The sequence below is a fragment of the Aquarana catesbeiana genome, linkage group LG01 (assembly GCF_042186555.1).
Source record: "Aquarana catesbeiana isolate 2022-GZ linkage group LG01, ASM4218655v1, whole genome shotgun sequence".
NCBI lineage: Eukaryota > Metazoa > Chordata > Amphibia > Anura > Ranidae > Aquarana > Aquarana catesbeiana.
This window is the reverse complement of record NC_133324.1, coordinates 187,028,777-187,052,334: the sequence shown is the minus strand read 5'-3', so window position 1 is coordinate 187,052,334 and position 23,558 is coordinate 187,028,777. Positions and strand designations below refer to the sequence as shown.

Genomic DNA, 23,558 nt, shown 5'->3' with positions numbered 1-23,558 from the left:
AAGAAAGCCATCTCTAACACCTAAACACAAAAAAACAAGGTTACAATGGGCTAAGGAAAGGCAATCGTGGACTGTGGATGATTGGATGAAAGTCATATTCAGTGATGAATCTCGAATCTGCATTGGGCAAGGTGATGATGCTGGAACTTTTGTTTGGTGCCGTTCCAATGAGATTTATGCAGACGACTGTCTGAAGAAAACATGCAAATTTCCACAGTCAATTATGATATGGGGTTGCATATCAGGTAAAGGCACTGGGGAGATGGCTGTCATTAAATCTTCAATAAATGCACAGGTTTACATTGAAATTTTGGACACTTTTCTTATCCCATCTATTGAAAGGATGTTTGGGGATGATGAAATCATTTATCAAGATGATAATGCATCTTGCCATAGAGCAAAAACTGTGAAAAAAATCCTTGAAGAAAGACACATAAGGTCAATGTCATGGCCTGCAAACAGTCCGGATCTCAATCCAATTGAAAATTTGTGGTGGAAGTTAAAGAAAATGGTCCATGACAAGGCTCCAACCGGAAAAGATGATTTGGCAACAGCAATCAGAGAAGGCTGGAGCCAGATTAATGAAGAGTACTGTTTATCACTCATTAAGTCAATGCCTCAGAGACTGCAAGCAGTTATAAAAGCCAGAGGTGGTGCAACAAAGTACTAGTGATGTGTTGGAGTGTTATTTTGTTTGTTTTTCATGATTCCATAATTTTTTCCTCAGAGTGATTCCATAATTTATTCCCTGTGCTTGTTCTATAAATCTAACTGTTACTGGCCACCACAATGATTTTTCTTGATTTCTTTTAGTGTTTCTTAAAGCCAGAAAGTTGCCATTTGAAATGCCTTTAGTTTTTGGCCATGTCTGTGATCTGCTTTTTTTCTACAACAATAAACAACTGAAGGAACATCCTCAGGGACTGGTGATTCCATAATTTTTGCCAGCGGTTGTATGTGCTGTGCCTGTCAGATTGCTCCCAATTAACAAAGGGGCTTGCACCCTTTTTGAAAATAAGAAGCAGCATCTGCTCCATGTTCTAAGTTTAGAAGAGTCAAATTTTTGTTAGCACCCCCCACATGTATATAGTGTATAATGAGCCATTAATACAAATATTTGTTAGTAATTGATACCATGCATTGAGATTGATCACACGTTAACGCTTTCATGTCTTTTCAATTCTCCCATAATTGTCTTCAATGGTGCTAAAATCAGCTATTTTTTTCATGTTTTCTTTCTAAAAGGCTGAAGTGAATGGCCCAGCAAATCCTTTTATTAACACAAGTGCTAAGACTCCATCAGCCCCTGACAGCCTGTCCTTCTTTCAGTATGTGGGATGCAGACTTGCCAGAGCTCTGTCACAGCAGTTCCTGCCTACTGTGGTGCACAGTGTCCCAACTCCAAGGAAAGCCAGTTGGAGCCATGTGACAAAAAAAGGCTCACACATAAAAGAATACAGCATGCAGAAGAAAGCTTCACGTCCTTCATTAAGGTATGGAGCGGTTTCTTAATTTCAGGTAATATACAAAGAGAAATGAGCAGGTACCATAAGGGTTCCTTCACCCTAGCTTATAGGGGCCTGCAGTGGGAAGGGTATCCCAACACAGTCCCAACACAAGACAAGATAAAACCTCAGGCATGAAAAGTGAACAAAAGATATGAAAAGGAACATCCCTCTATAGTGTATTCTTGCCTGAATCCAAAGCACCAAGTGTGGTTCCTCTCTGATATCTGATACCATTGCTATTTGCATGAGTCGCTGAAAAAACTCTAAGCTGACCCAACAACCACAAGGGATACAGCTGCACCCCCCCCCCCCAGCACATAGCAGGTGACTCATAGCCTTAGCTATCAGTGTGTAGAGGGATGTGTGCCCCTTCTCTCCACTCAGCTATCAGATATAAGGGAGCTCTATGCTTATGCTCTAGCTCTGCAGTGTGTGTAATATCAGATCCCCGCCCCTGCCTTCTAGAGCTGAGAAAAATCCTTTGATCTGTGTTTTAGAATGGTCTACAGGACAAAATGGCTGCAGATGAACAGGTGCAACTTATGTAGGAGGATTTTATTAATCTCTTGGTATCACCTGAGACTGATCACTTAACTGGGTATATGTAGGGGTTTACAGCACTTTAAATCCTATTGTTTTGATTCACACAAATGCACTACAGTGCCTTGAAAAAGTATTCATACCCCTTGAAATTTTCCACATTTTGTCATGTTACAACAAAAAATGTAAATGTATTTTATTGGGATTTTATGTGATAGACCAACACAAAGTGGATAAGAAACGAAATGGTCTCACACTGGAAATCCAAAGTGGCACAGAATTATGAAGTGGAAGGAAAAAGATAAATGGTTTTCAACATTTTTTACAAATAAATATGTAAAAAGTGTGGTGTGCATTTGTATTCAGCCCACCATTCAGTCAATACTTTGTAGAACCACCTTTCACTGCAATTACAGCTGCAAGTCTTTTTTGGGGATGTCTCTACCAGCTTTGCACATCTAGAGAGTGACATTTTTGCCCATTCTTCTTTGCAAAATAGCTTAAGCTCTGTCAGATTGGATGGAGAGCATCTGTGAACAGCAATTTTCAAGTCTTGCCACAGATTCTCAATTGAATTTAGGTCTGGACTTTGACTGGGCCATTCTAACACATGAATATGCTTTGATCTAAACCATTCCATTGTAGCTCTGGCTGTATGTTTAGGGTCCTTGTTCTGCTAGAAGGTGAACCTCCGCCCCAGTCTCAAGTCTTTTGCAGACTCTAACAGGTTTTCTTCTAAGATTGCCCTGTGTTTGTCTCCATCCCATCAATTCTGACCAACTTCCCTGTCCCTGATGAAAAAAAGCATCCCCACAACATGATGCTGCCACCAGAATGTTTCACGATGGGGACGGTGTGTTCAGAGTGATGTGCAGTGTTAGTTTTCTGCCACACATAGCAATTTGCTTTTAGGCAACAAAGTTAAATTTTGGTCTCATCTGACCAGAGCACCTTCTTCCACATGTTTGCTGTGTCCCCCACATGGCTTCTCTCAAACTGCAAAAGGGACTTCTTATGGCTTTCTTTCAACAATGGCTTTCTTCTTGCCACTCTTCCACAAAGGCCAGATTTGTGGAGTGATGGACTAATAGTTGTCCTGTGGACAGATTCTCCCACCTGAGCTGTGGATCTCTGCAGCTCTTCCAGAGTTCCTATTGACCTCTTGGTTGCTTCTCTGATTAATACTCTCCTTGCCCAGCCTGTCAGTTTAGGTAGGCGGCCATTTCTTGGTAGGTTTGCAGTTGTGCCATGTTTCCATTTTCAGATGGATTGAACAGTGCTCCATGAGATGTTCAAAGCTTGGGATATTTTTTTTTATAACCTAACCCTGCTTTAAATTTCTCCATAACTTTATCCCTGACCTGTCTGGTGTGTTCCTTGACCTGCATGATGCTGTTTGTGAACTAAGGTTCTCTAACAAACCTCTGAGGGCTTCACGGCACAGCTGTATTTATATTGAGATTAAATTACACACAGGTGGACTCTATTTACTAATTAGATGATTTCTGAAGGCAATTGGTTCCACTAGATTTTTGTTAGGGGTATCAGTGTAAAGGGAGCTGAATACAAATGCACGCCACACTTTTCAGATAATTATTTGTAAAAAATTTGAAAACTATTTATCATTTTCCTTTCACTTTACAATGATGTGCCACATTGTGTTGGTCTATAACAAAAAATACCAATAAAATACATTTTCGTTTTTGGTTGTAACATGACAAAATGTGTCAGAAACCATGAAATCAGACCGAGACAGAAGTACAGTTAAATCACACTTGTTTAATAATAAAAGTAAAAAGAACAAACATAGTAAAAAAACACAAAGTTAGGTAACCGGAACGAATAGTCAGCTAAACCAGAAGTCAGGAATCAATGTAGTGGAACAGCAAGCAGGATCTGGAGCCAGAAGGGATTTCAGCAAAGCAAGTCTTTGAACAGGAACGCAGGTGATAGTCTCTGTGATGTTGACCAAGGCAAAGGCAGAGATCCACTGGGCTGAACAGCTTAAGTAGGCAGGAGGGACGAGCAGGATATCATCAACAGCTGAGTACCTGTGGAGAGATAGGAGCTGGCAATTAGCCAACAGCTAAGCGGCCAGCTCTGAGAAGGAAGGGCTGAGCCCAGACCTGACAATGTGGAAAATTTTAAGGGGTATGAATACTTTTTCAAGGCACTGTATATTGATCTGTGCTGTAAAAAAGTAGGTTGCATTTCCAAGCGGTGCAGCATGTTGTAACGCACTACACCACATCTTGTGACATTTCAATGAAGTTTAAAAAATTTAATAGGTGTGATGCATCATAGCAGCACGTTGCACCACCCTTACACAATGTATACAGAGCATAAATTGTGCCCACTGATGTGAATAGGCCCTAATAGCAATCAGAGCAAAGTAACTTAATTTAAGCTAAGCTCAAGACAGATACTGTATATAGGATAAATTAGGCAGCTCTGTATTCATTTATACATGGTTAAATGTATGTTTTTCAAATGTAAGCAGTGACTTAGTGACTTAGTATCAGCCTTTTGTAATCCTGGTACATCAGAACTTAGACTACGAGAAACAGCAACATGGGGCAGTCAGCTATTTTGCAGTACTCATGTGTTAACTAAAAACATGCTGATAGGAGGAGAGAGCAGAGTGGCAGAGAGATGAGCTCATCAGTCTGTTTCTCTATTACTGCCTAGCCACAGGCTCAGGGAGAGATATGACATGTAGAATAAATGTTAGTTAACTGCAGCAGAGAAAAATCAGTTCTTCTCTGCCAGACAGGGCTGTGTTTTGTGTTTTGTGGCAGAGTTGTGTAAATCTCAAATTTTCAAATTTGGATGAACAGAAATAGAAATCCATATATATATATATATATATATATAGTATTTCATTTGTATATATAACTGTTTGCCTGGGGTTCAGCTTTAATGCTTTCTAACTATAGAGATATCACTGTCATTGGTTCAGTAAGTACTTTACCCAAATTAAACACAGCCAAAGTTATACATCACTAAATGACACTAATGTGAAATAAAGCTCTAAGCACTTTAGTTATAATACACTTGTGTTCCTGTAATGAATGACATGTAAAGGTTTCACAATGTGTTTCACTTTCTGCTCATTGCAGTTGTTTTAACATATGTGTTAAAATATGTTTTTAAATATGAAATTCAACAGTTGGAAAGGATGTGAAAATGAAAAAAATGTAAATGTGCTTGACACATAAAAGACATTATTCTGTCAGGGCTTTTGTCATTCTGGCATCCCTATTGCATAAAATATTTTGCTCACCGGTAACCCAGTAATCAGCGAACACCTCAAACCTGTGGTTGATAGTTTGTTTCCTCTTACCTTAATTGAGAGACTCTTGATTGAAAACACATTGGTGCCAGTAAGTTGTGCCCATTTCCAGGAGTAGGACACTGGATGTAAACCAGCTGAACATGCAGCTATGAGAACAACTCCCATGGGTGGTTTAAAGTGATATTAAAGCCTATTTTTTATTTATTTTTGTATTCATTAAAATAATAAAAAGACTTTAAACTTCCCCTCTCTGTGTATTAGTATTGAACAGAGTGGTCTCTTACCTCCTCTTCTGGAGCCATTTGCCAGCATTCTTTGCTCGTTTTTCCTGCAGTGCCCTCATATGCAGCCTTGGTATATAGGGGCACCCATACGCGCTCTACCAAGTTGGGCTGTGTGCATCCAAAGAGACACACAGTGTGGTTCGGACACATCCCTGGCTCCCTTCTCTCGGGATTTAACTGACAGCAGTCAATTCCTGTGAAACCAGGAAGTGAAGGAAGAAGAGCTGAAGCCAGGACAGCTTGGGATTGCTGACAGGACTCAGGCAAGTGTTTGGGGAGGGTAGAGGGAACAGTTAGTGGGGAGTATTTTACCTTAATGCATTAAGGTAAAAAAAAAAAAAATAGACTTTAGAACCACTTTAGCCCCCCCCCCCCCAACTATCAGAGAACATAATTTTCTTTGCCTACAGTAGAGGAGTAAGGACCTGTTTTTCTTTAGCTCCTGGAGTTCCCTCCATAGACTATTTCTTCTATGTGGACACTGACTGATACTTTTTGTTTCCCAAGTCTAGCTATTTGTGTCCATGTCTCTTGTTTCCCACTCTAACTCATGATGACCACCCTGTCTTTTCACACAGACAATAGCTACCCTTTCACACTTCTATGCACTTCTGTTCTACACCTCCAGGGCCCCAAATATCTGGATCCCGGAGGTTGTCTGTATGGCTATTATTGTTACATAGTTACATAAAGACAATAGTCCATCCAGTTCAGCTTTTGTGTCCCATTTGTATTTTTGGCTCCATTGTCACAGTTTTTTACTTTATGGCTGTGTACCACGGGTGTTGTACTATGCTTGTCTAATAAGGAATGGAATAATTACATATTTATATTATCCTCCTGTACGACTTCTACCCAGACTTCTTTGCAGGATTAATATGCAAAGACTTCTGGTAATTATCCAGCTTGGCCTCACGTGGCTTGGAATGCAAACCGTATTAGTCTCATTGCAGACAAACATTTGCACCTTCCATATCATTGAGATATTCTCTCTCAAGACCCTAGTCTTCCACAGTTGCTTATTTTGACAGCATGGCTGTTGAAGTTTAAGTACTGAGGGACCAGGGCCTGTCTCAGTTGGTTATTCCTATCATTTTACAGGCTCATAAAACTACTTTGCGCAAAATCTACCATTGCACTTAGAAATAATACCTCCAGTGGTGTAAGCCTTTGGGTAATCCTATGTGAGCTTTTTCTGTGAGAAGGATCATTTACTTTTTGCTACAAGGTGTGGTCCAGCATTTGGCTGTCAGTACAATTAAAGGTCAGGTTTTTCCTTTAGCTGATTAGTTTCAACACCTTTTGACAAGTCAGTCCTTAATCTGTACTTTTATTCTGAGAACTACCCATGTTGTTCCACCTGTCAGGCTGCCAATTTTTTTTCTTGGGACTTTCTGTTTTAATAGACCTTGCAGACATGTCAGATGTGTCTCTGATTTGGTGGCCTTGTCCTGTAAATCTTATTTCTTGATTTTTCACAAGGACAAGGTGGTCTTATTATCCAGCTTGGCCTCAAGTGGCTTGGAATGCAAACCGTATTAGTCTCATTGCAGACAAACATTTGCACCTTCCATATCATTGAGATATTCTCTCTCAAGACCCTAGTCATCCACAGTTGCTTATTTTGACAGCATGGCTGTTGAAGTTTAAGTACTGAGGGACCAGGGCCTGTCTCAGTTGGTTATTCCTATCATTTTACAGGCTCATAAAACTACTTTGCGCAAAATCTACCATTGCACTTAGAAATAATACCTCCAGTGGTGTAAGCCTTAGGGTAATCCTAAGTGAGCTTTTTCTGTGAGAAGGATCATTTACTTTTTGCTACAAGGTGTGGTCCAGCATTTGGCTGTCAGTACAATTAAAGGTCAGGTTTTTCCTTTAGCTGATTAATTTCAACACCTTTTGACAAGTCAGTCCTTAATCTGTACTTTTATTCTGAGAACTACCCATGTTGTTGTTCTACCTGTCAGGCCGCCAATTTTTTTTCTTGGGACTTTCTGTTTTAATAGACCTTGCAGACATGTCAGATGTGTCTCTGATTTGGTGGCCTTGTCCTGTAAATCTTATTTCTTGATTTTTCATAAGGACAAGGTGGTCTTATAACCTCATTCTTCCTTTCTCTAAGGTAGTGTCTGCTTTTCACCTTAATGATGATATTGTGCTCCTATCTCTTTTTCCAGGTCCTTTTAATCCTAAGGTGTTTCTTTTACATACCTTAGATGTGATAAGGGTCATTAGAGTTTACCTTCAGGCTACCTCATTCTTCTATTGGACTGACTGTTGTTTGTTGCCTCTTTTGTGCCTGCACATTCTGTCAGTCAGCACTTTTTGTGCCGTCCTTCATCAGGACTTGGTTTTGGAAATCTGAAATGCCGCAACCTTGTCCTCTGTTCATACATTCACTAGGTTTTATTAGGTAGATCTGGTTGCCTCAGTTTATGCTAGCTTTGACTCCAAAACTTTACAGTCAGCAGTGTAATTTATTTTTATAATGTAAGGGCTCATCTTTTTTTTTTTTTTTTGGTCTATTGCCCACCCCTCTTGTTGGGTACTTTTGACATCCCACTGATTAGGCCACCCATGGGAGCTGTCCTCTTAGCTGCCTGTTTAGTTTTTTTGCACCTAGCATCTTTCTCCTGGAAATGGGTCACATAACCCACTGGTTGTGATTGATCTTCAATCAAAAGCAGTGTTTCTTCATGAGGAAAGAATTTTACTGTGAGCACAAAAAATTATATTTCTCTATTGGCTAGTGATTTCCAAATCTACCTCTTAAATCTCAGCTTTCTTGAGTTATGGCTACATAATTTGGGGAGGTTGAACATCTTAGTGAAGAATAACTTTACTTTAGAAGATTTTTTGGCAAATATTAAGTAATTTTTCTCAGTCATTTTATGGGGTTTACTTCCATGGGATGAATCTCTGAAAAATAGGAGTTTGGTGAGCAATTTAACATGTGTGAATGAATGGAACTGCAATGTAGTAACGTATGCACATATGCAAGTGCTACTGATACACAACTGCGTGAAGACAGAAAAAGTAATGTGATACAAAGACATCAATCTTATGAGATTTTAGTATTGTTATGTAGCTACAAAAAGTTTACCACACCGGTTGGAATCTGATTGTACAATCTCTTTTAGATCTACCAACAACTATGTAGTGCCAGGACTTGCCTGGCGGGATACAAATTGATTAGCTAGATTAGATAGGTTCTTATATTATTTAGTTTTGTTTGGGTAGCTTATTGTTTACCACTTCTGCCTTTGCAGCCCTAGGGTCCCCAGTTTGAATTCTGGATCTGTGTGGAGTTTGCATATATTCCCCGTGCTTGTGTGGGTTTCCTTTGGGTAATCTGGTTTCCTCCCATACTCAGAAGACATGCTGGTAGAATAATTAGCTCATGTCCAAGTTGGTATGGGTGTGAATGTATGTATGCAGGTGAGAAAGGGACCTTAGGATGCAAGGTCCTTGTGGGCAGGGACTGATGTGACTGATTGGAATGCACAGTATGTAAAGGAGTGCATACATTGTTGGCACTATATAAATACCCATAATAATTTAAAAAAAAATGTTGATTCTATGGTCATATTGTAATGTCTATGATGTCCCTTAGTAATTGACGCACATAGAAAAGTACACAGATTTTTCCGTTTGAGAAATAATTGAGGGATTAAAACACTGTGGGAAAAATGAATGCATAACTAGTAAATGTTTTTTATTGAAAAGAAGTACAAGAACATTATATGAGTATATTGCATTAACAAGAGCAATATCAGATTGTTACATTTTATACATAGCAGGTATTAAACACTGGTGAGATACAACAAAAACCATTGAAATTTTACAATGAGGATATAATGATTAAGAATCAACTTAATGAGTAACATGGAGCATCTAAAATTGGTATTGAGCAAGGTATCTCGAATGATTATGTTTCGTTTATTATCTATTGTCAATTATAGGTAAAACCAGGTAGGTATTCCAGTGTTTTAGGAGCACTTAAGAGAGTAGGTCTTCTAATGGAATGATCTGTTTGTGTGTGAATGCGTGTGTCCAGCACAGGCATGTCAGTAAGATCAGGTCTTGTACTCGAGGTTTATGAGTGAAGGGGGGGGGGGGGGTTGGAGGAGGTAGGAAACTTTAGGTAGAAGGCGCATGATGAGAGAGAAAGGAGAAGTAATTATTAAATGCAGGTGATGCTAGATATAAGACTGGGATCTTACTTTTATTGGTATGTGTGTGCATCTAGGAATGTAAAGAGAGTTTTGTGATTTGCATTATGTGATAATAAGTATGAAAGGTGGGTATAGGGTTTTGTACCAGGCATTCAGAGAAAGAGCTGAATGTAATGGATGGTATTAAGGTGGCTACAAGAAGAATGATGTAGATTTGGTTAGAGGGGGGAAAGCCCATTGTCTGTGAATATTCCTCGGAGGACTGGAAGTGGTTCCAACATGCCCATAAAGATGAGAATTTGTGGGGAGTTTTGTGAGATTGAAATGAGTTCTTCCATCACAGCTATTTTATCTATGCATTTGTACCAATCTGACACAGAGGGGATTTTGGGGGTGCCCCATAGTTTAGGTATGCACATTTTAGCTGCATTGACATGGTATGTTTTTTGAGACATTGTGGTGGAGTAGGAACTGCGCAGGTGTGAAGTCTAGGGAGTACGAGGCTATATTTTTAGTTTGCTCATGAACCATTTTCCAGAAGGATTGGATTGGTGGGCAATCCCACCAGATGTGCAGGAGATCGCCAGTGGCTTGTTGACATTTCCAACATTGGTCTGAGATGGTGGCGTTGAATCTGTGCAGAATGAATCTTTGTATTTGATCTCTACTCATTTTTCTGTAAAAGAAACTGTTATATCACTCTCTATAATATTATAACTTTCATATTTATGAAGACCATCACTTCTAGCTTAGGACTTTGTATTGTAAATATGTCAGATAAGGAAAAGAAACCTGCAGTTATAGAAAAAAGTTACATTTTCATGTAATTACATATTCACCATACAGTATATTGCAGCAATACTAAAAGGATATACATAGTACAGTATCTCATTTCCTTTTTTTATTACGTTCATCTTTTATTTCTTCACTTCATTAAAAGCTGTAAAATGAAAATCTTCATTTTTCCAATCATGAATTATTTAAAACATTTTGAATATAGTGCAGCTGTATAGTTGATAGTCTTGCACATAAAATGGGAACATAAGGAGGCCCCACTGGCAAGGAAAAAGGTCTCAGAGGCAAAGACTTGCTGTATTAAGAAAAGGTTTACTCTGCTCTTATTTGGCAATTTTTAAAATAGTTTCCAGGATTGCAAACAGCAGGACTTTTAGATAAGATCTTGCCTAATACTGTGCATATTGAATTTTTTTGCACTGTTTGTTTTTGATCTTTTTTATAGAGAATATTAATAAAAGAATAGGTGTAAGAACAATGTTTCCAGTTCATACACAATCAAATGTGGATTAATTTGTTTGAACAGATCTGTTGTATGACATTTGCTTAGGAAAGTACAAACAACCCAAACCCAGTTTTAAATTAATTGTTGCCAAAATTTTTCTTAAAACATCTATGAACCAGAAACACTTAAATAACAAAAGAGCAAAGAAAATTCGATAAAAAAGATGGGGTGAGAGTGCAAAATGGATAGAAGAGCAAAAGAGAGATAGAGAGTAAGTGAAGAAAAGGGTGGGGGGGGGGGATAATTAAGGCGGTAGTATACGGCTGCAATAAAAACAAAACAAAAAAACTTTCCCCTGCAAAATAATAGCATTATGTGCCAGTATGCATTGCATATTAGAATATGCATGTATCTCCTGCATGTTGAAATGTGCAGAGACACAGAACTAAAATAATTAGTATTTTGTGATCTTATTCCATGTAAGTAATGTTAGCTGCTCTTACTCCACTCAATCCTTTCATGTATCATTTTAAAAAGTGATTTGAAACAAATGTTCAAACAAATGACAGAAATGTGCCCCATCATATAAATCTTGAACATTCTAAAATTCTAGGCATTTAAGACAGAAAGGCTACTGAGATGTAAAAATCATATATGCAAAGGATAGTCATCTGAATTGCTAATGTTCTCATATATTTGAGTTTGCATCTAATGCTGGTCATCACACTATAGGATTTTCAAAAGTGATGTAACAGTAATGAAATATATATAATTAACCTAATTTTCCTCCCTACAGATTTGTAAATTTATGTTCATTATTACTTAAACATTATACTAACTTTTTTGCATCTGTCCTATCACTTCTTAAAGAGGCAGTGCTAGGAGTGTACTTTTTTTTTCATCTGCTGTCACTGTTATAAAGTGAGGGTGCTCGTAGGGTGCTGTAGGTTACTTCTTGGCTTCTAGCCTTAATAAAGACATTTTAGCACAATGACAGGAACGTGAATGGGCAGTCCTACTCAGGCTCACTATAAAGCCACACAGTTTTATAGGCTGTCCATAGACAACCCAAAGTACCAAAGAAAAGTATATATAGATATAAGTGTTTATTTCTGATGGGAGGTTGTGCTTGTATTTGTGCAAAAGAAAGGCTCAGCCTTAATTTTCTTATTATACAATTGGTCCATGAATAGATTATGCTTAACCTTCATCCCTTCTCCATGATCAGCACCCACTATCTCCTCTCTTATTCCTCTGTCCACTCTGGCATTGGGCTTAGGATTTACTGCTTCCTTCCTCTTTCTTCCCTGGTAAGCAACTACTTTGATGCCTCCCACAATGTTCAATGGGCAGCTGTCACTCTTCTCTGACCTCCACTGCCTTGACCAACTTCCACTCTACCTCCTTTATGCCCCCATGATCTACAAAACAGTTGTTGTTCTGTTTCTTCAAAGACCTGTCCCTTCTCAAGTTCACATCATTGTGGCATCGTTATAAAGAAAAAAAAAGAAAACAGGAATTCCTTTCTTTTATTTATGCAAAAAACTGTAAAAATGTTTCCCAATCTGCGCCACCCGCCTACGACCCTCCCTCTCTAATTTCCACCCGCCCCCCCGCCTCACCGTTAAATTTTTCCCTCCTTTCCCAGATGTTATTTCCTCTTAAGATCCTATACCTTCCAACTTCTTCTGCCAATAGCTGTCTGAGGTTTTTCTTTACCATTCCAGACAGAGTTACAGTTATCTAGTTGCCCTTTATCTTTACAACAAAGTAATTCCATTTTGTGATAGTGCTCCACTTGTTTGAACCATTCTCTTAAATCTGGGCTTTCACTGTAACCAATTTTTTGGGATCAATCCCTTTGCAGCATTTAGTAGTTTTGACGTTACTTTTTTCATGTATTGCTTTTTAGGAGAGTTAGCGTTGTGAAACAGACAAGTCAGTCTGTTATTTTCTATCTTCTCGCCCGTTATTTCCTGTACACTTATGATTACTTCCTGCCAGAATACACTAATTTTCGGGCAATCCCACCATATATGTATCATTGTGGCTTTTTGTCCACAATTTCTCCAACATAAGGGTGATCCTTCTTGGTTAATTTTATGGAGTCTCTCAGGTGTCGTATACCACCTGACCAGGAATTTATAGTTCATCTCAATGTTGTTTATGTCCCATGCTTGGTTATATCCTCCTGCAATCATTTTCTCAATTATTTGCTCTTCCAAATTTGTTTCCAATTCTTTTTCCCACTTTTCTATGAAGGAAGGCCTTTTTTGTCCTTCAAGATCCGTCAGGAACTCATAAACTTTCGAGATACCTCCTTTCAATGGCATTGATGTCGTACAGAGCTTAATGTATCTAATGGATCTAATGTTCTATACTTGTTTGAAATCCAGATATTTTTGTGAAGCATGGTTTTACTTAAAGTGTTTTCTATCTCTATCCATTTTTTTCCTTTGTTTTCTTTTGTCCACTCAATCATACGTGCTAGGATTACTGCTTTGTAATACCTAAAGATATCAGTTACTGCTAAACCCCCGTGCTGTCTTTTTCTGGAAATTAATGCAAATTTTAGTCTTGGTTTTTTATTTTGCCAAATATATTTTGTCAATATTTTTTGTATAGTTTTGAAGAAGCTCTGTGGGATCCCTATTGGTAACATTTGGAATTTGTACAATATTTTTGGTAATATTACCATTTTGAGCGTGTTGACTCTTCCAATCCAAGATATTGATTGTATATTTATCTTCTTGACTTCTGCCTTGATCTCGTTTAATAATGGAATGTAATTTGCAGGATAAATTTTCTCAAGTGATGGTGTTAATTTAATCCCAAGGTAGGGTAGCTCCCCTTTTACCCACGTAAATGGGAATTCTTTTTGAAGGGCCAGGATGTCTTTTTTTTCCTACTCCGAGGTTCAATATTCCTGTTTTTATGGGGTTTATTTTGAAATTTGAAAGTTCACCATACTTATCCACTTCTGTCAGGATATTTAACAGGGTCTCTCTAGGCTTAGTCATGTACACAAGGATATCATCGGCATAAGCCGCGACTTTATGTTCTTTTTCCTCTACTCTCACCCCCTCTATCCCTCGGTTGTTTAGCAAGGTCGCCAGGAAAGGCTCCAGTGACAGTACATATAGAAGAGGCGAGAGCGGGCATCCTTGCCGCGTTCCGTTGAACATTTCGAACACTGGTGACATCTTACCATTTTCCCTTACTCTTGCCGTAGGCCCTTTATAGAGATTCTTAATCCGCTTCATTATTTTAGGCCCCAAACCAAGATGTTGTAACGTAGTCATCATAAATCCCCAGTCTACCCTGTCAAATGCTTTTTCTGCATCGATTGACAGGAGTAGATCTGGGGAAATGTTGATATTCTTTCTTCGCAACATCAAGATTTTTTATGCTGTTATCCCTTCCTTCTCTACCCGGAACAAACCCAGTCTGGTCCGGGTTTATCTATAGTGGCATCAATCTCTTTATTATGGTAGCTAGTATTTTAGCATAAAGCTTTGTATCCGTATTCAATAAAGCAATGGGCCTATAGCTTGAGCAGTTAACTTTATCTTTTCCTTCTTTGGGTATTATAATGATATGTGCCAAAAGTGACTCTTTTCTGATATCTTCTTGTTCTCCTATTTTATTCAGATATTCACACAGCCTTGGAATCAATTGGTCTTGAATTTTTTTATAGTATCTGATCGTAAATCCGTCTAGGTCCATTAAAATCTCGGGTTTAATTTTTGGTAGATTAGCTTATGCTAAGTAGATTTGGATTTTCTTCTTTCTGCTTGTTGGTTTGTTTCTTGCTTTTTTATTGCGTACAAAGAGCTATAATATTGTGCAAAGGCTTGTGCTATATCCGTAGTTTTTTATTTTTTATTTCTCCTTTTTCATTTTTTATCTTCTATATGTAATTTAAGGTCTTCTTTTTTCTTAGGATGTTCGCGAGATATTTTCCTGCTTTATTACCCATCCTAAATCTCTCACTTACTACCCTATTGTTTTCCTTTCTGTCTTCCTTTTCCAACAGTTCTTTTAGATGTTCTCTTTTTAGGATCAGGGACCGATATATTTCCTTTTTGAATTCCTTTTTATGTCTTTGTTCCAGGTTATTTAGTTTTGAAGTTTCAGCATATTCTTTCCCTTTTCCTTCTTCCTACTCGCTCCTATAGATATTATTTTTCCCCTAATAACAGATTTGTGCGCCTCCCATAGGGTTGCTCTTGACAGGTCTGGGGTGTCGTTTTCCCAAAAATATTTTTCGATCTCGTCTATTATAATTTTTTCAGTATCTCCATCTTCCAGTAACTCTTCATTGATTCGCCATGTACCTCTTCCCATAGACTCTCCCCGAAGGTTCATCTGCAGAGAAACTGGGGAGTGGTCTGAGAGTGCTGGTGTTTCAATTTCTGTCTCCAGTACTTCCTCCAGTAGTCTGTGTTCCAACATAACATAGTCCAATCTAGTATATATTTTATGGACTGTTGAAAAATATGTGTAATCTTTTGCATTCGTCCGAAAATCCTAATTAAGGTCGAGTCTGTCATTGAATGCTTATGGTGTCTGTCGAATGTTAAAACTGTGCGACGCCTTATAGTTTACCTGCTCCGTTGAATCTTCTTAGAACTTTCAACAGACACCATAAGCCAAAGTACATGTGTACTTAGTTCTAGCTATTTTACTGCTCCTCCTCTTTGGTTACAATCAGCCAATAACATTCATCATCATCATTATTTTTATTTATATCTTTCCTCCCCTACGTCGAATCTTTCCTCCCCTACGTCGAATCTTTCCTCCCCTACGTCGAATCTTTCCTTCCCTACGTCAAATCTTTTCTCTCTAAGTCGAATCTTTTCTCTCTATGTAGAATAATCTTGGACTAATAGAGCTAAGGTTAGGCACATTCGACCACAGGTTTGATGGACAGATTGTTATTGTCATCATCATGTCGAATCTCCTATCTATCGAACTGTTGTAGCAACGAAAACGAAAATAAAGCATTTGTTTATGTCGGATCTTTCGTTTTTCGGACCCTGCACTTTCGTTATCGTTTGTTAAAACGATAACAAAAATACCTGAAATTCGGACGAAAATGCATTCGGACGAAAACGAATGCACATGTCTAATGTATACCTTGTATCCTGTATTGTCCCTGTAAGGAAGAGAAAATGTCCTTCTGGGTCAGCTTTTATCTTTTCGATAACAAAATCACTGTTTTTTCCGAACCCAATTGCGACTCCTTTTGATCTTCTAATTGGTGACTTTCCATAGTACCATATTGGGATATTTTTTGAGTATATTTTAACTTTTGAGTCCTGCATTATGTGCGTCTCCTGCAGAAAGATTATATCAGCCTTAAGTCATTTCAATTCCCACAGGATTACTTTTTTGGGGTGAGTTCAACCCTCGGACATTGTATGTCAGAATTTTAACTTTATTTATTTCTTACATCTACGACTCTGGTTACCCGCATGCCCCCCCAAAGGAGGGCCCCCCATGCCCTGAGAAGGGATACAGGGGGGCCCCCATCCAAGGGCCATCACCCGGGCAAGTCCCTCCGTCCAAGAGGTCGGTCAGGCAACACAATTTTCTTGGTGAGACAATCCTAAACCCTCCCCTATCCTCTCTCCCATTCAGTTTCCTAACTCCTTTCCCTCTATCCACCCCCCCTTTCCCCACCCTCCACCCCACCCCGAAGCCCCAAGCCCCAAGCCCTTGCGCATTTGACGAAAAGGTCATGAGTAGGTACCATATGATTTTGGGGGTTTCTTATCCCTACTCCTTTACCTGAGGTGGAAATCTGTTTGGCTCCTTGAACCACACTCTCCCCAATGGCTAGGGGGGTATCAGCAAAAAGCGCCATTTCCTCCAGGTCCCCTCCCCGCACCCCCCGATGCCTCCTTCTTTTATTCTCTTATTTTACCCCTCCACCTAATCCCCCCAGCCCCCCAACCCCTCTTCCTTTCACCTCTTAGTCTATTTCCTGTGAACTAGCTGCCAATGTGCTTCATCCCCAGTCTGCCTATCTAATCTTTTAGCTGTTTCTTCCGAGTTTTTTGGTAGGGGAATTTCCAAAGTCTTACAGAAGTCTGGAATTTCTTCCGGGAATCTCAGTTTTATAGTTCTTCCATTTCTTTTAACAATTAAGCACGCTGGAAAGCCCCAGTTATATTGAAGTCCATTTTCTTACAATGTTTTTAATAACGGTTTTAGTGTCCTCCTTCTTCTCAGAGTATCTTGGGATAGGTCCTGAAAAATCTGAATTTCCTTTCCCTCATATACAATTGGTGGTTTCCCCTTTAAATTTTTCCAAACTTGATTCTTTCCTTCCAAGCTATCAAAACGGACTACAATGTCTCTCGGGGTCTCGCTCTGGAGACCCAGTGGCCTTCTTGTTCTATGAGCTCTTTCAATCTTTAATTCATTTGTTGCTTTGTTAGTGCTTGTCAGGTTGAAAACTTGCCCAATTACCTCTTTTAAATTTTCTGTTTGGGACGATTCCGGGAGTCCACGGATTCTTAGATTTTTCCTCCTTTCCTTATTTTCCTGGTCCTCAAATCTATACGCCTGTTCCTGTTGTTCTTGTTTTAAATTTTTAATTTCTCCTTTCAACTCTTTTATTCTTCTTGTGTGCATGTCCGCTTTTTTTTCCACCTCCTCATGGCGAGCATGTGTCCCATATCTTTATGGAGTTTTGTCATTTCTGATTTTAGTGAGTTTTCCAACGCCGCAAACATTCTTTCCATGTCTGTCATTGGTAATTGGACCGTTTTCTGATCGCCTGTTGTTCTAGGGAGGATCTCGGTTTCAGTTTCTTGCTCTGATCTGTTATCTGGAGTTATACTGTTATCCATGATTGTTTTTATCTGACTCTTTTTATCTTTTTTTTCTTTAGTTTCCAATAGTCTTCCTTTAGAACTTTGTTGTTTTTCCACTGCCTTAGCTGCCCCTTCCTCCTCTCCTCCCTGGGTTACATATTTATGCATCGGACCAGAAGTGGGACTTGTACTGGGGCGTGGGGATTTTGCCACCACCCCTCCACCCCCACCACTTTTGCCCCTCATGAGGGAAGCAAAAAAAAATATTTATGTAACTGGGGTTTAAGCTTCAGACAATTTCCCCTACCAGTTTCACTTACCTAAATCAGTCCTCTTTAAATGCTATAGATTGTTGTAGGTTATAAAAAATATCTATCCAGCTTTCAATACAGTTCTTTACCTAAATGGCAGCTGTTATTTACTTAATTATATCCTTATTAGCAATCGTCTTAAAACTTATCACATCCAAAACAATATTCAGGTACTGAAAGTCAGTGGTCTCTTTTTCTTTTCTTACAGGCAGATACAGTATATGTACAATCGAATGCTATTTACAGCTTATTACTTATCTGGGGGTGGATGGTAGTACCTTTCCATTTTAATTATAAACACCAAAGAGGGGAGGACACCAGAATCCCCCTTCACAACATCTGATTCTCACATTATTCCATACATATCCATCTAGGAAAATAAACACTTATCAAATGAATGCAGCAATTTACTTAACTTGAGGGGGGGCTAGGATCATCCTCCTTTTCCAGCGCAGATTTCTATTTTCTCTTTTATTATGTTCTTAAATGATCTCCCAGCTGAGTCCTTGGGACAGTTCACACTCTGTTTTCTTTTTCTTTTCTTTTCTCCTCTCCCCTCTTCCTTCCTTTTCCTTAAGGTAGTTTGCTCTTTGTCTTTTCCCTCTTATTCTTTTACGCCGCTATAGGTACTTTACTCAGCGCTGAGGCCAGGGGATAGGTGTGGGAGAGCAACGGAAGCGAAGGACCTCACAGCGCTCTTGATGCCCCGATCCAACGCTCACTCCCCTCACACCCCCTCTCCCTTTACACCTCCTGGTTGGACCTGAGCCTGCAGTCTTTACGTCATCTCCGTAATCTCCGGAGGTAAGTGGGGGGAGGTGAAGCCGCTCCGGCCATCCACGCCGCCGCTGGGATCCACCGCTGTGTCTTCAGGTCACAGCTTCAGTCACTTACTCCTCTCCCCACCTCAAACATCACAGGAAAGCTTCTTACCTTACTTCCCACGTAAGTCCAGTATCGGGGGGGGGGGAATCAATGTCGATCAGCTGGAAGGCCAGGCTGGCTGCTAAACAGCAGCTACTGCATCGGCGAGGGCTCGCAGGGCTGGAGACCTGGGATCTTACGGCACTCCCTTACTCGGCGCCATTAACAGACTCCTCCCTCATGAACAACTCATGAACCCTCTTCTCCATCTTTGTTTAATAGTAATTACTGTATGTCTTCTCTTACTTCCCTCATGGTCTGTTATCAGCTCTGCTCTGCCTCCTAATCTGTACCGTATCAGCTTACACTCTCTCACAAGTAGGCAGTAATAAATACCAGTGGGTTATGAATCAGAGGCTACAAACCATTCAGCCCAACTTTTCACCCACGTGGATGGGCAAACATTTATGAATTAATTTAATTCTGATACAATGGTGATTCTTTCGTGAGCATTTTATGTTTCTCTTTTAACTGCTTCTTGATCAGTTGACAGCACAATGGGTACAAGGAAAAGTTTTTTTTTTCATTTTGATTTCTTATGCTGACTTTACCCACAGTGATTCAAAACAAACAATTTAGGAATAAAGTGGGTCTCATGGCAAACCTAGCGCTGCATTTAGTTGTGTATGCAAATTATAAACACAAATGTTAATTGCTCTCTTTTTACATAAAACATTTTCTAGCAAAGGAAAAATCCCTCTATTTCAGTTTTCAAGTTATTCTATTTTTTTCAGGAGACAGAAATCCAACGCTCAATCATTCCTCAATGTAATAATGCTCATACATATCTGTGTCAAATTTTGTTTATAAGTGACTCACTGCTTTCTTGTGGGCCCTCTTTCAGCTGCTACTAGCAGGTTAATATAATTTGTCTCCATGAAGCACCAATTTAGCCTCAAGTACTTTGGTTTTGACAGTAACATTTACCTGCTACTTTGCATTTGTTGTCCTTCATTTAACTCACATGCAGTGATAAATGCAGGGCTAATATATCTTTGTCTGTTTCATATTTTATAAATGAATACTCTTCTCTTGAAAAGAACACACGCCATACAGTTATTTTGACTTTAAAGTAAAACTATTTGTTAATCTTTTTTTTTCCCAAAAACATTGTATTGGAAATGATATACAGTGGGGCAAAAAAGTATTTAGTCAGCCACCAATTGTGCAAGTTCTCCCACTTAAAAAGATGAGAGAGGCTTGTAATTGTCATCATAGGTATACCTCAACTATGAGAGACAAAATGTGGAAACAAATCCAGACAATCACATTGTCTGATTTTTGAAAGAATTTATTTATAAATTATGGTGGAAAATAAGTATTTGGTCACCTACAAACAAGCAAGATTTCTGGCTCTCACAGACCTGTATCTTCTTCTTTAAGAGGCTCCTCTGTCCTCCACTCATTACCTGTATTAATGGCACCTGTTTGAACTTGTTATCAGTAAAAAAGACACCTGTCCACAACCTCAAACAGTCACACTCCAAACTCCACTATGGTGAAGACCAAAGAGTTGTCGAAGGACACCAGAAACAAAATTGTAGATTAGCACCAGGCTGGGAAGACTGAATCTGCATTAGGCAAGCAGCTTGGTGTGAAGAAATCAACTGTGGGAGCAATAATTAGAAAATGGAAGACATACAAGACCACTGATAATGTCCCTCGATCTGGAGCTCCACGCAAGATCTCACCCCGTGGGGTCAAAATGATCACAAGAACGGTGAGCAAAAATCCCAGAACCACACAGGGGGACCTAGTGAATGACCTGCAGAGAGCTGGGACCAACGTAACAAAGGCTACCATCAGTAACACACTACGCCACCAGGGACTCAGATCCTGCAGTGCCAGATGTGTCCCCCTGCTTAAGCCAGTACATGTCCAGGCCCATCTGAGGTTTTCTATAGAGCATTTGGATGGTCCAGAAGAGGATTGGGAGAATGTCATATGGTCACATGAAACCAAAGTAGAACTGTTTGGTAGAAACACAACTCGTCTTGTTTGGAGGAGAGAGAATGCTGAGTTGCAACCAAAGAACACCATACCTACTGTAAAGCATGGGGGTGGCAACATCATGCTTTGGGGCTGTTTCTCTGCAAAGGGAACAGGAGGACTGATCCGTGTACATGAAAGAATGGATGAGAGATTTTGAGTGCAAACCTCCTCCCATCAGCAAGGGCATTGAAGATTAAACCATGGCTGGGTCTTTCAGCATGACAATGATCCCAAACACACTGTCCGGGCAACGAAGGAGTGGCTTCGTAAGAAGCATTTCAAGATCCTGGAGTGGCCTAGCAAGTCTCCAGATTTCATGCCCATAGAAAACCTTTGGAGGGATTGGAAAGTCCGTGTTGCCCAGTGACAGCCCCAAAACATCACTGCTCTAGAGAAGATCTGCATAGAGGAATGGGCCAACATACCAGCAACAGTGTGTGACAACCTTGTGAAGACTTACAGAAAATGTTTGACCTCTGTCATTGCCAACAAAGGATATGTAACAAAGTATTAAGATGAACTTTTGCTATTGACCAAATACTTATTTTCCACTATAATTTTCAAATAAATTCTTTCAAAGATCAGACAATGTGATTGTTTGGATTTTTTTCCACATTTTGTCTCTCATAGTTGAGGTATACCTATGATGACAACTACAGGCCTCTCTCATCTTTTTAAGTGGGAGAACTTGCACAATTGGTGGCTGACTAAATACTTTTTTGCCCCACTGTAAGTACAAATAAAAAGCCAATGCACAACAAGCCAATGCACAACAAGATAACACAGTTTTGAATTACAGAATAGAGATCGAACAAGAGAGGTTGTATAGTAAGAAGCTTCAGTTTCGTGGGTGCCGGTGACCGGCATAACAAATATTGAAGAGATAAGGGAAAATATAAGTAAGTGCAATGTTTGTCATCAATACAGCAAACGTGTCATAGTAACATAGTTGGTTTAACAGTAGGGGACGTATGTAGGGTGGGCAGGGTTGGTAGGATCAACGGGGAAAAAGGCATGAAGGTTTTCACTCCTGAAACAAGAGATAATGGAAGACAAGTGGCAGAGGAGGGCATATTTGAAATTTGATAGGAGAGAGGTAATAATAACTGTGGACAATGTGATCCTCCCTGAGAACAAAAGCCAAAAAAAGGGGGAAAAGTAAAAAGATGGGAGGGGATGAAGAAGGGAGTTAAGGGAGGGTGGGGGGGGGACTCACCGGGAGGACCCTCCGGAACGTGTTTATTTGTTAATCTTAGTGAGTTTATATTTTGATTCATATTTGTAGATTCACCTTCCAGTTGCTGTCTATTATATAGTTCAGTTAACTAACCTGCTTCATAACTGTTGAGCTATGATGAGAGTCCGTTGCTTTTAGTCAGTCTGAACTGTATTATGGCTTTGAATAGTATAGCACAACCAACTTGCCAAAATGCTAAGCAGGAAACATATTCTAAATATGTAACAAACAACTATGACTGGCCTGGTATAGATTTACCATGATATAAAAAAAGCATATACAGATGCATACCTACTTTAGAGCAAGATGTCTACACATTAACCCTGTTTTTAAAACAAAAAATCACATAAATACTTACATGTAGAAGAAGATTGTAAATTCTTTCTTTCCCCCCAGCCAATGCTGCCAGGACTACAATACATTCATGAGAAATCTTCATGTGAAGTCAGGATGGAAAAATTACACTTCTGGCAGCGTCAGTCTCCTTTGTCCTCTGCAGTGCTCCATGACTTCTCCAGGTGACCTCCACATCAACACTGTGTCCTGTAGTTACATGGTGTTCAGTAGGAGGAAGCAGTGAGAGCTACAGGGAATCTGGGATATTCACACTAGCAGAAGTGTAGATTTCTCTGTAGTCAGAGTGACATGAAGATCTCTTGATAGATAAGATAAATGGAGAAGCGTTTGGGTAGTGCAGGTAGTTCAAGTAACTACTAGTCTGTTGTCAGTTTTTAAATTTTTTTCGCAATATAATTTTTATTGAAAAAGTTTTAAAGTATACAAATATACAAGTATTGCATAAGAAGGTATTGAAAAGAGTTACATGGTGGTAGGAGTAAGTAAACATAAATGAACGTAATATGGTAAAATTCGTTTTTATCGGGTTTCAATTGACTGAATAAACAATATTAAGAGTTATAAAGAAATACAAAAAAAGGGAAAATAAACTTCAAGGTATTTTTGAGAGATATGACTGGTACTTGCCAAAGGATTCACAAGGGTCAAACAAAATGGAATGATCAGCATAATATATTAAATAAAGAACCACTTCAAGTGCCCATAAGATGGTCGTAGTCCACAAAATTTTTTTAAAATCTATATTTATTATTTGACTGGGGAATCGGATTGCTTATCGGTTTTCTGCAGGCCTAGGGCAGATGCTTAACTGTAAAATTAAAAATGTTAAAATACTGTAGATCCCAGAGTTTAATAATGCGGTCAGATC

General features: G+C 39.2%; 1 protein-coding gene across 2 annotated transcripts in view; it reads left to right on the top strand.

Annotated features, from left to right (window-relative positions):
* TMEM232 (transmembrane protein 232) overlaps positions 1-23,558 on the top strand; it is a 384,711-nt gene that overhangs the window by 188,643 nt on the left and 172,510 nt on the right. For both annotated transcript variants that reach the window (XM_073624604.1, XM_073624605.1), the window contains exon 12: positions 1,246-1,493. In XM_073624604.1, the coding sequence (XP_073480705.1) occupies positions 1,246-1,493 (248 nt within the window). The remainder of the gene's footprint in view (positions 1-1,245; positions 1,494-23,558) is intronic.